Raw genomic sequence first — 14,346 nt, forward strand, 5'->3', positions numbered from 1 at the left:
GTCGCCGCCGGAGATGGTTGAGAAAAAAAGGGGGCAGCAACGTGCTTCACATACAAACCAAGTTCTTGGATCTGTACGATCGTTTCTGCGGGTTTTTCCGTATTTGCCGCAATACTGAAATGGCTCATTATTAGGAGATGTGCATATAATGTATATACATACATTTAGCATATGTAATACATTCGTACATGTATAGAAATATATGTTTATATATATATATATATATATATGTATATACGAACTCGGTTTAACGCATAGTTGGTAAAAGATTTAATGTAGATAAAAAACACATAAGTTTTATACGCACGTAATCATGACTATCGCTAAAGATTACAGAACAATTTATAGAAACCAAATCAAAAAGCAGATACGACTAAATCAGGAGCATTTGCAAAGCTTGACACATCTAGGCTCACAAATCAATTTCGAGGTGGATCCTCCCAAATTACCGGATCCGGATCCTGCTCGAAAAGTATTTTTCTTTGATATCGATAACACTTTGTACAGAAAATCTACGAAGGTACAATTGCTCATGCAACAATCATTATCAAATTTCTTTAAATACGAATTGGGGTTTGACGACGATGAGGCAGAACGCCTAATCGAATCGTATTATCAAGAATATGGATTATCCGTGAAAGGTTTAATAAAGAATAAACAAATTGATGACGTCCTACAATATAATACATTCATCGATGATTCCTTACCTTTGCAAGACTATTTAAAGCCTGATTGGAAGTTAAGGGAGCTGCTGATCAATTTAAAGAAAAAGAAGCTCGGCAAATTTGACAAACTATGGCTGTTTACAAACTCGTACAAAAATCATGCCATCAGATGTGTTAAAATATTAGGTATTGCTGATCTATTTGACGGCATAACCTATTGCCACTACGACAGACCCATCGAGGAAGAATTCATTTGCAAGCCAGATCCAAAATTCTTCGAAACAGCTAAATTGCAAAGTGGGTTGTCGAGCTTTGCAAATGCCTGGTTTATTGATGACAACGAAAGCAATGTGCGGAGCGCGTTGAGCATGGGGATGGGCCATGTTATCCATTTGATAGAGGATTACCAATATGAGTCAGAAAATATTGTTACTAAGGACCACAAAAATAAGCAACAATTTTCCATATTGAAAGATATCCTTGAGATTCCATTGATAATGGACGTTGAAGTTTACCGTCCATCCTCTATTGCCATAAAGGAAATGGAAGAGTTGGAAGAGGAAGGGGAAGCAGTCAACTGGTCAAATCAACAGATCAATGTTCAGTCATCATGACTGTTACCTGATTTTAGAAAACAAATTTAATATTCCCTTCAGGATAGAAATTTCAACATCATTTGTCGTTTCATTAGAAATATCCAAAATACAATCTTTGAAATATTCTGTTACTTGACATTTGGGACCAAAAGGAATAAATTTCGAGCCATACATCGTTAAAATAAAATATAGTAGATTTTTATAGTTTTTACAATCAAAAAATTCGTTAAACTCTTTGATTATATTTTGCTGTATAGTTTCAGTCCGACCTTGCTTTTCACTAAAGCGTCTCCTGAGCAAGGCGCTTTGTAAATGAGGGAAGATTTGTAGTAGCCTATAATGTAAAAAAAAGTCGTTCTTGTCCACAATTTCGAAATATGAATTTATGAAATGTGCCTCATTAAATAATTCCAGGACCTTAAAACACAGTCTATGGTCCGATTCCATAGCGTTAAAAACCTTTCTATCCAAGATTAAACATATGAAGGCTTTCAGAAAGAATTCTCTAACATCATCATTATCATCATCACTATAAAAATACATTAGGAATTTGAGCATTTTGTTAACGGGGAAAATTGTGCATAAATTATCATATCTAGAATTTTCCTTTTTCTCGTAGTTGATTTTTAACGAGTTACACTTTTCTTGATTGACGCCAAATAAGACCAGTAAATTCGTGATGCTTGGGCATTTCAAGTGAACAAATTCAGGAACTTTTCCTTGCGATCTACTACTACCAAACAGGAATGAATACGCCGTATCTTTCATTTCCAAATCCATCAATTGCTCGTAATGGCAGTTTTTAGAGATGAAATGCCAATCTTTATATTTATCTGATATGGTTTCCTTGGTAACCACATCCAAATAAATTTCTGGGATAGACCCAGAAAACTTTATGCTTTTTTGTAACTCACTTTTGGCTACAGTGTTACTAGTAATAACTATGCTTTTGTTGCTTCTAGGTGAATCCAATATTTCTTTTTTCAAGTCTTGTAGCTTGGCCACTGTAGTAGTGATCGTATCGTCGAAGCTATCACCTAGATTGAAAATTTTTAAAGGTACGTAATTGACTAATTTTCTGGGTGTCTTGACAATCTCCTCATCCTCGTTATTACTTGGTGCCTTTCTTTTGGAAATGATGGTTCTTTTTAAGATTGGATCAAAATCGTCTCCAGACTCCGCCTTGGCACCAGAAAGATTCAAATCGCTGTTCTCTAGGCTAGAAAACTCTTCGTCGCTATTCAAACTGTCGTTCTCAGGATCACTAATAAAGTTGGGATGCACCTTCTCATCGTCATCGTCATCGCGAAAGTAACTTCCCACACTAGTCGGTATCAAAGGAGAATCAAACCCTGAAATTTGTGAATCTGGCACAGTTTCAAACTCTTCATTCGGTGATGAGTTCACGCTTCCCATTTGTGACACTGCCCTTTTGTGCGTCTAACAAAATTTTATCACTTTATTGCTATTTACTTGAAAAATTATATATGAATATATTTCATAAAACGATGCTGACATAATATGTAACATAAAAAAAGGAATAACCTAAAACAAATACAAAGAAGACCCCATATAAATGAATATAAATGTATATTTTGCTTGAGCAAATGAAGAATGTACTACTTCTCAAGAGTAGCTGCTAGAACTTTTTGCTGTTGTATCTTTTTCTGTTTAGCCACAGCGTACAGCAGGCCAGACAGAAATCCTAGAAAGATAGAAAAGAAGGACAAAAAGTTTTTTGGAGCGTCAAAGAACACCAATCCCGCCAACGCTATGGGCAATTTGTTCAAAGCACCAACCATAGAATACGTTGTAGAGGAAGTTACACGAACACACCAGCCGGAACAGTACGATATCCCCACGGACATGAGCCCACTGATGACCATTGCTGCCAGTGAGTCGGCGGACAAGTTCACAGACAAATTCTTTGTGGACCAATCTTCCATAATGAAGGAAAAGACTAGCAGCAAAGGCAATGCCAGAACGTTGTTATAAAACATAGTATCATAGTCTTTAAAGTTAGTCAGCCGAATTCTCTTCCGCATAATCAAAACGAACAATGCAGACGAAATACAATTGGTGAACATCCAGAGGTACCCCGGATTCAACACAAAGATGGTTGACTCAACAAGTTCCTGATCGAGATCCTCCAAAGATGATGCTTTGATTGCAATGGCCTGCTGATCGCCCCAGGTGGCCACTACAGATGAAAGGACCATCATAATAAATGACGTCAACTCCATAGAAGTGACTTTTCCGCCAAAGAAGAGGACCTCGCCATAAGCAATGAGAATGATCGTCAGATTCTTGAAAATTGTGTAGATGGGCACGGCAAGGTATTGTAAGCTCTTTGACGACGTATAAATCATCAATACGAGCAGCAAAGAAATTGGAAACCAGTTTTTTACATCTGTCCTGTTCAAAGATCAAAAATTAGCAACGCCTACAATTCGTAGGATACATAGCGTCACAGTGCACACCAGTGATTGTACAAACAACATCACAAAGTTCATGTTAAAGTTGTCCAGGTTAACCACGAATTTGTTCGTTACTGTCATCAAAATCGAGGACGCGCAGTAAGATAAGATTGAAGCCGGCCCAGAGTTGGCCACTGATTCCGTCCATTCATGCTTATGCTTGCTCATAATTACCACACCTTCTTGATCTCTTTACAGCTTTTCAACCTTCCATTCTTGTACTCTATCTCTACCTGGCCCTTTAAACATTCTTAATATGATATATTCACATTTTTTGCTCTATTACCCGGCGGACAGGTTCCCGAAAGAAAGTGACATGGCAATGCTGAGAGAGTGGAAAGAGTCATCTTGCAAGACAGAGAAAGATGTTCAAGAGTGGTAAGCTAATGTCAGCGCAGTAGCCCATCCCACAATAACAGAGTGTGTAAGAAAGAGAGACGAGAGAGAGCACAGGGCCCCCTTTTCCCCCACCAACAAACAAATGCAAGACGACCCCGAAAATTCGAAGCTGTACGACCTGCTGAATAGTCATCTGGACGTGCATGGTCGAAGTAATGAAGAGCCGAGACAAACTGGTGACAGTAGGAGCCAGAGTAGTGGCAACACCGGTGAAAACGAGGAGGATATAGCATTTGCCAGTGGATTAAACGGCGGCACATTCGACTCAATGCTGGAGGCACTGCCCGATGATTTATATTTTACGGACTTCGTGTCTCCTTTTACAGCAGCTGCCACGACCAGCGTGACTACTAAGACGGTCAAGGACACCACACCAGCTACCAATCATATGGATGATGATATTGCGATGTTTGATTCACTTGCCACAACTCAGCCCATCGACATAGCCGCATCCAACCAACAAAATGGTGAAATTGCACAACTTTGGGACTTTAACGTGGACCAATTCAACATGACGCCCAGCAACTCGAGCGGTTCAGCTACTATTAGTGCTCCTAACAGCTTTACTTCCGACATACCGCAATACAACCACGGTTCCCTCGGCAACAGCGTCTCCAAATCCTCACTGTTCCCGTATAATTCCAGCACGTCCAACAGCAACATCAACCAGCCATCTATCAATAACAACTCAAATACTAATGCGCAGTCCCACCATTCCTTCAACATCTACAAACTACAAAACAACAACTCATCTTCATCCGCTATGAACATTACCAATAATAATAATAGCAACAATAGTAATATCCAGCATCCTTTTCTGAAGAAGAGCGATTCGATAGGATTATCTTCATCCAACACAACAAATTCTGTAAGAAAAAACTCACTTATCAAGCCAATGTCGTCCACGTCCCTGGCCAATTTCAAAAGAGCTGCCTCAGTATCTTCCAGTATATCCAATATGGAACCATCAGGACAAAATAAAAAACCTCTGATACAATGTTTCAATTGTAAAACTTTCAAGACACCGCTTTGGAGGAGAAGCCCAGAGGGGAATACTCTTTGCAATGCCTGCGGTCTTTTCCAGAAATTACATGGTACCATGAGGCCATTATCCTTAAAATCGGACGTTATCAAAAAGAGGATTTCAAAGAAGAGAGCCAAACAAACGGACCCAAACATTGCACAAAATACTCCAAGTGCACCTGCAACTGCCTCAACTTCAGTAACCACTACAAATGCTAAACCCATACGATCGAGGAAAAAATCACTACAACAAAACTCTTTATCTAGAGTGATACCTGAAGAAATCATTAGAGACAACATCGGTAATACTAATAATATCCTTAATGTAAATAGGGGAGGCTATAACTTCAACTCAGTCCCCTCCCCGGTCCTCATGAACAGCCAATCGTATAATAGTAGTAACGCAAATTTTAATGGAGCAAGCAATGCAAATTTGAATTCTAATAACTTAATGCGTCACAATTCGAACACTGTTACTCCTAATTTTAGAAGGTCTTCAAGACGAAGTAGTACTTCATCGAACACCTCAAGTTCCAGTAAATCTTCATCCAGATCTGTTGTTCCGATATTACCAAAACCTTCACCTAATAGCGCTAATTCACAGCAGTTCAACATGAACATGAACCTAATGAACACAACAAATAATGTAAGTGCAGGAAATAGTGTCGCATCCTCACCAAGAATTATATCGTCCGCAAACTTTAACTCAAATAGTCCTCTACAGCAGAATCTATTATCAAATTCTTTCCAACGTCAAGGAATGAATATACCAAGAAGAAAGATGTCGCGCAATGCATCGTACTCCTCATCGTTTATGGCTGCGTCTTTGCAACAACTGCACGAACAGCAACAAGTGGACGTGAATTCCAACACAAACACGAATTCGAATAGACAGAATTGGAATTCAAGCAATAGCGTTTCAACAAATTCAAGATCATCAAATTTTGTCTCTCAAAAGCCAAATTTTGATATTTTTAATACTCCTGTAGATTCACCGAGTGTCTCAAGACCTTCTTCAAGAAAATCACATACCTCATTGTTATCACAACAATTGCAGAACTCGGAGTCGAATTCGTTTATCTCAAATCACAAATTTAACAATAGATTATCAAGTGACTCTACTTCACCTATAAAATATGAAGCAGATGTGAGTGCAGGCGGAAAGATCAGTGAGGATAATTCCACAAAAGGATCTTCTAAAGAAAGTTCAGCAATTGCTGACGAATTGGATTGGTTAAAATTTGGTATATGACCGCGTATTATCATTATCATTATTCTTATTATGTTAATAATTACTGAACGGTTGCATTGATAGATTTTCATTACCTCTGACCACAATCCTGAGCATTGGTATTATTTGTTTTGCTATTTTCAGATCAAATTACTTGTAAAAAAAGAAATGGTAGTATATTGGCATTGAACACTGGCTGTTCTATTTGTATTACTTTTATGTGTAGACATATATTATTAGGAATTTGTAATATCACTCTAATTATTATTTGGTATTCTTTCTCTATCTCCCCTGTTTCTTTTGTCTATCTCTTTCTTTTTTTTTTTTAAACGGCCCTTTTTTAATGGCATTTTCTTTTTCTTATAATGCCCACAGTTGAATAATTTAACTAGCTTTTGACTGACACATAAACAATAATGTATATGGTCCATCCAATGAAATGACAGTTCTATTGCATTTTACCTACTTGTATATTCTGGATACTGCACAAGAAAATGGGTGTCTCACAAATATGGGAATTTTTGAAGCCATATCTGCAAGATTCCAGAATTCCGTTGAGAAAGTTTGTCATAGACTTTAATAAATCGCAAAAAAGAGCTCCAAGAATCGCGATTGACGCATATGGATGGCTATTTGAGTGTGGATTTATCCAAAATATAGATATAAGCGCCAGATCTAGATCAAGATCAAGGAGTCCTACCCGTTCTCCGCGTGATAGTGATATCGACAGTAGTCAAGAATATTATGGTAGCAGAAGTTATACAACTACAGGAAAAGCTGTGATAAACTTCATATCTCGATTAAAAGAACTACTGAGTTTAAACGTCGAATTCTTGCTTGTATTTGACGGAGTTATGAAACCCTCTTTCAAAAGGAAATTTAACCACGAACAGAACGCTACTACTTGTGATGATGAGAAAGAGTACTATTCAAGCTGGGAACAGCATGTTAAGAATCATGAAGTTTATGGCAATTGTAAAGGATTGCTAGCGCCATCTGACCCTGAGTTCATCAGTCTTGTACGGAAATTATTAGACTTGATGAACATTTCATATGTAATCGCATGTGGGGAGGGAGAAGCCCAGTGTGTTTGGCTGCAAGTTTCTGGGGCTGTAGATTTCATTTTAAGTAACGATTCAGATACTCTCGTATTTGGGGGAGAAAAAATCCTGAAAAATTACTCGAAATTCTACGATGATTTTGGCCCAAGTTCAATAACTTCCCACAGTCCCAGTAGACATCATGATAGTAAAGAATCTTTTGTTACTGTTATAGATCTACCCAAAATTAATAAAGTAGCAGGGAAGAAGTTTGATCGCCTGTCTCTCTTATTTTTCAGCGTGCTATTAGGTGCCGATTACAATCGTGGAGTCAAGGGTTTGGGTAAAAACAAATCTTTGCAGTTGGCTCAATGCGAAGATCCTAACTTTTCCATGGAATTTTATGACATTTTCAAAGATTTCAATTTAGAAGATTTGACATCAGAAAGTCTGAGGAAGTCTCGGTATAGATTGTTTCAAAAAAGATTATATTTATACTGCAAGGATCATTCTGTCGAGCTATTTGGAAGAAATTATCCTGTTTTATTGAATCAAGGTTCATTTGAAGGCTGGCCATCAACTGTCGCAATCATGCACTATTTTCACCCCATTGTCCAACCATATTTTGATGAAGAAGTTCTCAGTGATAAATACATAAATATGGCTGGAAACGGACACTACAGAAACTTAAATTTCAATGAACTGAAATATTTTTTACAAAGTTTGAATTTGCCTCAAATTTCTAGCTTCGACAAGTGGTTTCATGATTCTATGCACGAGATGTTTCTATTAAGAGAATTTTTATCAATTGATGAGTCCGATAATATAGGTAAAGGTAATATGAGGATTACCGAAGAAAAAATTATGAACATAGATGGTGGAAAGTTCCAAATACCATGTTTTAAAATACGGTATACAACATTCTTGCCTAATATACCCATTTCTTCTCAATCTCCTTTGAAGCGCAGTAATTCTCCCAGTAGAAGCAAGAGTCCCACACGACGTCAGATGGATATAATGGAACACCCAAATAGTCTTTGGTTACCCAAATACTTGATACCTCAATCGCATCCATTAGTAATTCAATATTATGAGACACAGCAACTTATACAGAAAGAAAAAGAGAAGAAAGGTAAAAAATCGAATAAGTCTCGGCTACCACAGAAGAATAACTTGGATGAGTTTTTAAGAAAGCATACTTCGCCGATTAAAAGTATCGGAAAGGTAGGCGAGTCGAGAAAGGAAATCCTGGAACCTGTGAGAAAAAGGCTTTTTGTAGATACAGACGAAGATACTAGTCTGGAAGAAATACCGGCTCCCACAAGACTGACCACCGTCGATGAACACAGCGATAATGACGATGATTCGTTGATTTTTGTAGATGAGATTACAAACAGCCAAAGCGTTTTAGATAGTTCACCCGGTAAAAGAATTCGGGATCTTACACAGGACGAACAGGTTGACGTTTGGAAGGACGTAATAGAAATATCACCAATAAAAAAGTCAAGAACTACTAATGCTGAGAAAAATCCGCCTGAGTCTGGTTTAAAATCACGCTCAAGCATCACAATCAATGCTCGCCTTCAAGGTACTAAGATGTTGCCTCCAAACTTGACTGCTCCAAGGTTAGAAAGAGAACACTCCTCTGTCCTTGACCAACTTGTCACAGACGCACAAGATACAGTCGACCGGTTTGTAGCCTGTGACAGTGATAGCAGTAGCACTATTGAATGAGTTAACGGGCACAGCGTCAAAAAATCCGCCACCACAGTTGATCGCGCCGAAAACGAGGGAGTTGCGATGAGTAAAATGAAGGGCATATATAAACAAGAGTAGACAGAGACACATTTTTCAATATCATATATATAGATTTAATTGGAAAGACAGTTATATTCTAACGTCAAAAACTTAACAAGTAAATCAAGTTGCAATGTCGTCGCTTATTTCAAAAACCATTAAGTATGATCCAGCCAAGGATAAATTAATCACATTAGCATGTGGATGTTTTTGGGGTACAGAACATATGTATAGGAAGTATTTGAATGACCGTATAGTGGATTGTAAAGTAGGTTACGCTAATGGAGAAGAGTCTAAAAAGGATAGCCCCTCTAGTGTCTCTTATAAGAGAGTTTGTGGTGGTGACACAGATTTTGCGGAGGTTTTACAAGTATCCTATAATCCCAAAGTGATAACTTTGAGAGAATTAACTGATTTCTTTTTTAGAATCCATGATCCTACTACATCTAATTCACAAGGACCTGATAAAGGTACACAGTATCGCAGTGGATTGTTCGCTCATTCAGATGCTGATTTAAAAGAATTAGCCAAAATAAAGGAAGAATGGCAACCAAAATGGGGTAATAAGATTGCCACAGTTATTGAACCAATCAAGAACTTTTACGATGCTGAAGAATACCACCAGTTATATTTAGATAAGAATCCACAGGGATATGCATGCCCTACTCATTATCTGAGAGAAATGTAGCTTTTTTAGTGTACGTGCCCTTATTTATGAAAAAAAGTCAAGTGCATGAATGAAATATTTACTGTTGAAGAATTTATTATATATATAGGTATACAGGATCTATCTTTTCGATAACGTAACTTAGTATCACATGTATTAGTATTAATACTGTGATAGGATTGTTAGCTGTTGTTTTTATATTTGCAATTTATTTATGATCTTTTTTGATGATCAAACCGTTGAGTTTTTGAACATTAAAAAATAGTGAGAAAGAAGAACTGAAATGGGAATTGAATTGATCAATATCTGTAGTGGTCGGCCTTGAATGGACCTTCTTCTGGAATACCCAAGTATTCAGATTGGACTTTACTCAATTTAGTCAATCTAACACCCAAGTTGCCCAAGTGGAACTTAGCGACAGCTTCATCCAAGATCTTTGGCAAAACGTGGACACCAACTTCGAATGGGCCTGTCTTTTGGAATTCAATGTGCTTTTCTCTGAAAGACTTATCGTTAGACTTGAACAAAGCAATTTGAGCTAAGACTTGGTTAGAGAAGGAACAAGACATAACGAAAGATGAGTGACCAGTAGCACAACCCAAGTTAACTAATCTACCGTTAGCCAACAAGATGACGTGTCTACCAGAAGACAACAAGTAACGGTCGACTTGTGGTTTGATGTTAATACATTCTTTAGCGTTAGCCTTTAACCAGGCGACATCAATTTCGATATCGAAATGGCCAATGTTACAAACAATGGCATCTTCTGGCATGTTGATGAAATGTTCACCGTTGATAATATCTCTACAACCAGTGGTGGTAACGAAAACTTGACCAATGTGGGATGCATCTTCCATGGTAACAACTTGGTAGCCTTCCATGGCAGCTTGTAAAGCGTTGATTGGGTCAATTTCGGTAACCAAGACACGAGCACCCATTCCTCTTAAGGCAGCAGCACAACCCTTACCGACATCACCGTAACCAGCAACAACGGCAACCTTACCAGCCAACATGACATCAGTGGCTCTCTTAATACCGTCGACTAAGGATTCTCTACAGCCGTACAAGTTGTCAAACTTGGACTTAGTGACGGAGTCGTTAACGTTAATGGCAGGAACCTTTAACTTGCCTTCTTTGACCATTCTGTATAAGTGGTGAACACCGGTGGTAGTTTCTTCGGAAAGACCAAAGCAGTCTTCCAGCATTTCAGGGTGCTTTTCATGAACTAAAGTGGTTAAATCACCACCATCATCTAAGATCAAGTTCAATTTCTTGTTGTCCTTGAAGGCAAACAATTGTTGTTCAATACACCACAAATACTCTTCTTCAGTTTCACCCTTCCAGGCAAAAACTGGAACACCGGAAGCGGCAATAGCAGCGGCGGCATGATCTTGAGTCGAATAGATGTTACAAGAGGACCAGGTAACTTCGGCACCCAAAGCAACTAAAGTTTCAATTAAAACAGCAGTTTGAATGGTCATGTGCAAACAACCAGCAATACGGGCGCCTTTCAAAGGTTGGACGTCACCGTAAGCCTTTCTGATGGCCATCAAACCTGGCATTTCATGTTCAGCCAATTCGATTTCCTTTCTACCGAAGGCAGCCAAAGAGATATCAGCGATTTTGTAGTTTTGAGCTGGAGCAGACATTGGGAATTGTTCTTTTTGTCAGTTGGGTTATTTCGAGGAGAAGAGGATTTTCAGAAAGAAAGAAAAACAAATAGGAATGGAATCATGGAGTTAATAAACCACGTTACTAAATAAGAGATTGGAAAATCTAAAATACGGCTTCGAGGTCGTTTAATTTTCTTTTTCCTCTGAAAATTTTCTTTCTTTTTCGGCCTTAGCCTGTGAAAATTTCGGCCGAAAAAAAAGCCAACGAGATCACGTGCACAGAAATATCTGCGTTAGAGGAGAGAGGTAGGGATACTTACAGAAATGAAGCCAAATTGGCAGCTTTTTGAGAAATAATCATGAATGATAAACAATTGCTGTTAAATAATGTACGGAAGGTTTGGATAAAGGTTGCTATAGGCATTATATAAATAAATCATCTCTATATAATTTTTTTTACAGGATATGCTTGCCCTTACATCAGAATTACCAAGCAACACCAGTGTAGTATTCTCTTTGTTTGTACATCCAAACCAAAGAGGTGGTTGAGACAACCAATGGACCCATGAATCCCTTTCCCAACTTACAAGTTCTAAAGATCAATAATTCAGAGCCGAAGTGGAATAGGGCAACCATATAAGACATGAAGACCAATTCGAAAATGTGTGGTTCATTCAAGTACATAGCCCCATAGAATCTGATAACACAGGAAATAAAGGTCCAAGTACCGAAAGTTCTTGCACTCAAATGGGTTGTTTCAGTGGGTTTTCTTTCGTAGACTTTACGTGTCAATTCTAAACCAGAAACGTAAGTCTGGATAGAATTGAAGACTGATACAATGGAAATGAAAAGTAACCATTTTGGTAAGTAACCTTTTGGCATTGCTGCCAAGGTGGTCTTGGTTGTAGTTATTACGTCTTGTAGGCTGAACATTATCTGATACTTTAGTGTATTTGAATCCTTCGATACTATGGTCTAGCTAGTGTCAAGAATATAAAAACCTGAAATTAGTCAATGCGTTTACGTCAAAAATAGTAGCAATAGTAAAGCAAAACAACAGGCTTGTTCAGCTTAGTTTTATATACGGGGGTAGAGAATACAATGGATCGTACCTTTTTTTTTGTTTCCTGTTCGTTCCGTCCCCGAACGAAAAAATCATAAAATAGAAGTTTCCTATCGGTAATACCGTAAAGTTTAATTCAGTTCGTATAAGATTAGGTTAATCATGGGCAAGTCCGGAAGAAGCGTTTTAATGTAGGTCTGTTGGGGAAGATGTTGTGTTCACTGTAATTTTCAACTGAAGTTGTTGTCCCCGAAATGAAAGAGCTTTCGATATTTTTGTGTTTTATAATGCGCCTCCTACTGCAAAAGAAAAATTAAATGTTTTCTGTCTCATTGAACCATCTTGACAATCGAAAGCGCGCTATCAAATTTCTTTCGGCAGTAATTAATAAGGCCGCCTGTATATATTTCCTTTTCTTCTGAAGCGATATTTCATGAGCCGGAAATTTTTCCAGGAAAGGTTTTAAGTGCTGCCATTCAATGCTTTCAAATGTCTCGAGCAATGATAGAATAACTATCTTGAGTATTTTCAATAGACCCCCTAACTCTTTTTCTGGGACACCGCTTATTACACTGTAAAAGTTCTTTAAGTAGGTTTTCTTCAAACTCAATTCTCTTTCGAGGTATACTCGACAGTACGCCTTTTTCCGGTTGATGCATATTAGTTTATGCTTCGATACAAATCTAATAAGTACATGTATCAGACTTTCGATGATGATAAGTATGTGTTCAATTAATTTCAGAACAGATACGTATTTTAATATCTGCGGTTCAAATGTTTGGTTTGTCTTGATTTTGATGAGTTGAATGTTAATAATAGAGTAAATAAGGGTAAAATGCAACGAACACAAGCGCTTGTAGTCAACTTTATCACATAAATGTTTGCCATCTCCCTGGTCGTAAAAGTTTTGAAGCCATTTTGGATCGTTTTGGTTCTTCTTCAATAAAATTCTATTAAACAGAAACTTGGCGATGAAATTGAAAACATGAACGTCTATCAGTGTCCTCTTAAAAGAAGAATCAGAATCTATGCGATGCGAATAATGAGAAACTAACAAGATTTGGAGTGTTTGAAACACTTGCGATAACCCTCTAAAGTCAATTTCTTTTGTTTTTAAGCTCAGGATTTTTAGCAGAATTTTATATCTCGGTAAAAACCAGTTGTTTATATCAGCAGTTGATACATCTTTGCTAAATGATTGCAGCTCCTTTAAACCAACTGCATCTTCGAAGCTTTTGTACTTATTCTGGCAAAGGAAATTGTATATAGGTTCCAGATGAGCAAACAGTGATTTATTATTCAAAAATCCATTTTCGAAAGGCGCAACCCATTTGTATATATGTTTTGAGTTTTCCCGAGGATTTATTTTTAAATTTTTTTCACTCTTGAGAGCACCTACATCTTCGACATCTCCTTTCTTTCTTGAAAGTGCCCTCTTCCACAACGTAGGATTCCTGGATTGAATTAAAGCAAAACACTGTCATAGATAATATTCGAGGAGATTACACCTCTTACTAAAAGTTAGTAAAGAGAAAATAGGTTAAGGATGTGACAATTTCACGTACGATTATCCAGTCAACTTCCGATGTTTCCTTTTGTTCCATATCTTCCAGTTTGCCTCTACTCATGTCCTTACTCTTCTAAAAGATTATTTAATGAAACTGTTTCACAACTACAAGATGTTTGTTATGTTTTCTTTTACAAGTCGGAAACATTTAGCCGCCCAGCAATATATATGACTCCGAAAGAAAATGAAAGGAAATACATACATAGTA

The 14,346-nt window shown here is 37.6% G+C and overlaps 11 protein-coding genes across 11 annotated transcripts; 5 read left to right on the top strand and 6 right to left on the bottom strand.

The window, feature by feature from the left end:
- Nucleotides 1–313: 313 nt before the first annotated feature.
- PHM8 (bifunctional nucleotidase/lysophosphatidic acid phosphatase) lies at nucleotides 314–1,279 on the top strand (the record flags this gene model as incomplete). The annotated part of the gene is made up of 1 exon (NM_001178928.1): nucleotides 314–1,279. The coding sequence occupies one exon, from the start codon at nucleotides 314–316 to the stop codon at nucleotides 1,277–1,279; it is 966 nt and encodes a 321-aa protein (NP_010954.1).
- A 3-nt stretch (nucleotides 1,280–1,282) lies between these two features.
- KRE29 (Smc5-Smc6 complex subunit KRE29) lies at nucleotides 1,283–2,677 on the bottom strand (the record flags this gene model as incomplete). The annotated part of the gene is made up of 1 exon (NM_001178929.3): nucleotides 1,283–2,677. One exon carries the CDS (start codon nucleotides 2,675–2,677, stop codon nucleotides 1,283–1,285), a length of 1,395 nt encoding a protein of 464 aa, NP_010955.3.
- A 198-nt stretch (nucleotides 2,678–2,875) lies between these two features.
- FMP49 (Fmp49p) lies at nucleotides 2,876–3,256 on the top strand (the record flags this gene model as incomplete). The annotated part of the gene is made up of 1 exon (NM_001301348.1): nucleotides 2,876–3,256. The coding sequence occupies one exon, from the start codon at nucleotides 2,876–2,878 to the stop codon at nucleotides 3,254–3,256; it is 381 nt and encodes a 126-aa protein (NP_001288277.1).
- Nucleotides 2,881–3,630, bottom strand: HVG1 (putative GDP-mannose transporter; the record flags this gene model as incomplete). The annotated part of the gene is made up of 1 exon (NM_001178930.1): nucleotides 2,881–3,630. The coding sequence occupies one exon, from the start codon at nucleotides 3,628–3,630 to the stop codon at nucleotides 2,881–2,883; it is 750 nt and encodes a 249-aa protein (NP_010956.1).
- Nucleotides 3,631–3,687: 57 nt separating this feature from the next.
- Nucleotides 3,688–3,906, bottom strand: YER039C-A (uncharacterized protein; the record flags this gene model as incomplete). The annotated part of the gene is made up of 1 exon (NM_001184319.1): nucleotides 3,688–3,906. One exon carries the CDS (start codon nucleotides 3,904–3,906, stop codon nucleotides 3,688–3,690), a length of 219 nt encoding a protein of 72 aa, NP_010957.1.
- Nucleotides 3,907–4,219: 313 nt separating this feature from the next.
- On the top strand, nucleotides 4,220–6,412 carry GLN3 (nitrogen-responsive transcriptional regulator GLN3; the record flags this gene model as incomplete). Its single annotated transcript, NM_001178931.3, has 1 exon — nucleotides 4,220–6,412. One exon carries the CDS (start codon nucleotides 4,220–4,222, stop codon nucleotides 6,410–6,412), a length of 2,193 nt encoding a protein of 730 aa, NP_010958.3.
- A 473-nt stretch (nucleotides 6,413–6,885) lies between these two features.
- Nucleotides 6,886–9,165, top strand: YEN1 (crossover junction endodeoxyribonuclease; the record flags this gene model as incomplete). Its single annotated transcript, NM_001178932.2, has 1 exon — nucleotides 6,886–9,165. One exon carries the CDS (start codon nucleotides 6,886–6,888, stop codon nucleotides 9,163–9,165), a length of 2,280 nt encoding a protein of 759 aa, NP_010959.2.
- A 196-nt stretch (nucleotides 9,166–9,361) lies between these two features.
- On the top strand, nucleotides 9,362–9,916 carry MXR1 (peptide-methionine-S-sulfoxide reductase; the record flags this gene model as incomplete). The annotated part of the gene is made up of 1 exon (NM_001178933.1): nucleotides 9,362–9,916. The coding sequence occupies one exon, from the start codon at nucleotides 9,362–9,364 to the stop codon at nucleotides 9,914–9,916; it is 555 nt and encodes a 184-aa protein (NP_010960.1).
- A 278-nt stretch (nucleotides 9,917–10,194) lies between these two features.
- Nucleotides 10,195–11,544, bottom strand: SAH1 (adenosylhomocysteinase; the record flags this gene model as incomplete). The annotated part of the gene is made up of 1 exon (NM_001178934.3): nucleotides 10,195–11,544. One exon carries the CDS (start codon nucleotides 11,542–11,544, stop codon nucleotides 10,195–10,197), a length of 1,350 nt encoding a protein of 449 aa, NP_010961.3.
- Nucleotides 11,545–11,994: 450 nt separating this feature from the next.
- Nucleotides 11,995–12,441, bottom strand: ERG28 (Erg28p; the record flags this gene model as incomplete). Its single annotated transcript, NM_001178935.1, has 1 exon — nucleotides 11,995–12,441. The coding sequence occupies one exon, from the start codon at nucleotides 12,439–12,441 to the stop codon at nucleotides 11,995–11,997; it is 447 nt and encodes a 148-aa protein (NP_010962.1).
- Nucleotides 12,442–12,884: 443 nt separating this feature from the next.
- MEI4 (Mei4p) lies at nucleotides 12,885–14,199 on the bottom strand (the record flags this gene model as incomplete). The annotated part of the gene is made up of 2 exons (NM_001180023.1): nucleotides 12,885–14,048; nucleotides 14,137–14,199. The coding sequence occupies 2 exons, from the start codon at nucleotides 14,197–14,199 to the stop codon at nucleotides 12,885–12,887; spliced, it is 1,227 nt and encodes a 408-aa protein (NP_010963.1).
- Between the last annotated feature and the right edge of the window lie 147 nt (nucleotides 14,200–14,346).

Source organism: Saccharomyces cerevisiae, chromosome V, assembly GCF_000146045.2.
Source record: "Saccharomyces cerevisiae S288C chromosome V, complete sequence".
NCBI classification, from domain to species: Eukaryota; Fungi; Ascomycota; class Saccharomycetes; order Saccharomycetales; family Saccharomycetaceae; genus Saccharomyces; species Saccharomyces cerevisiae.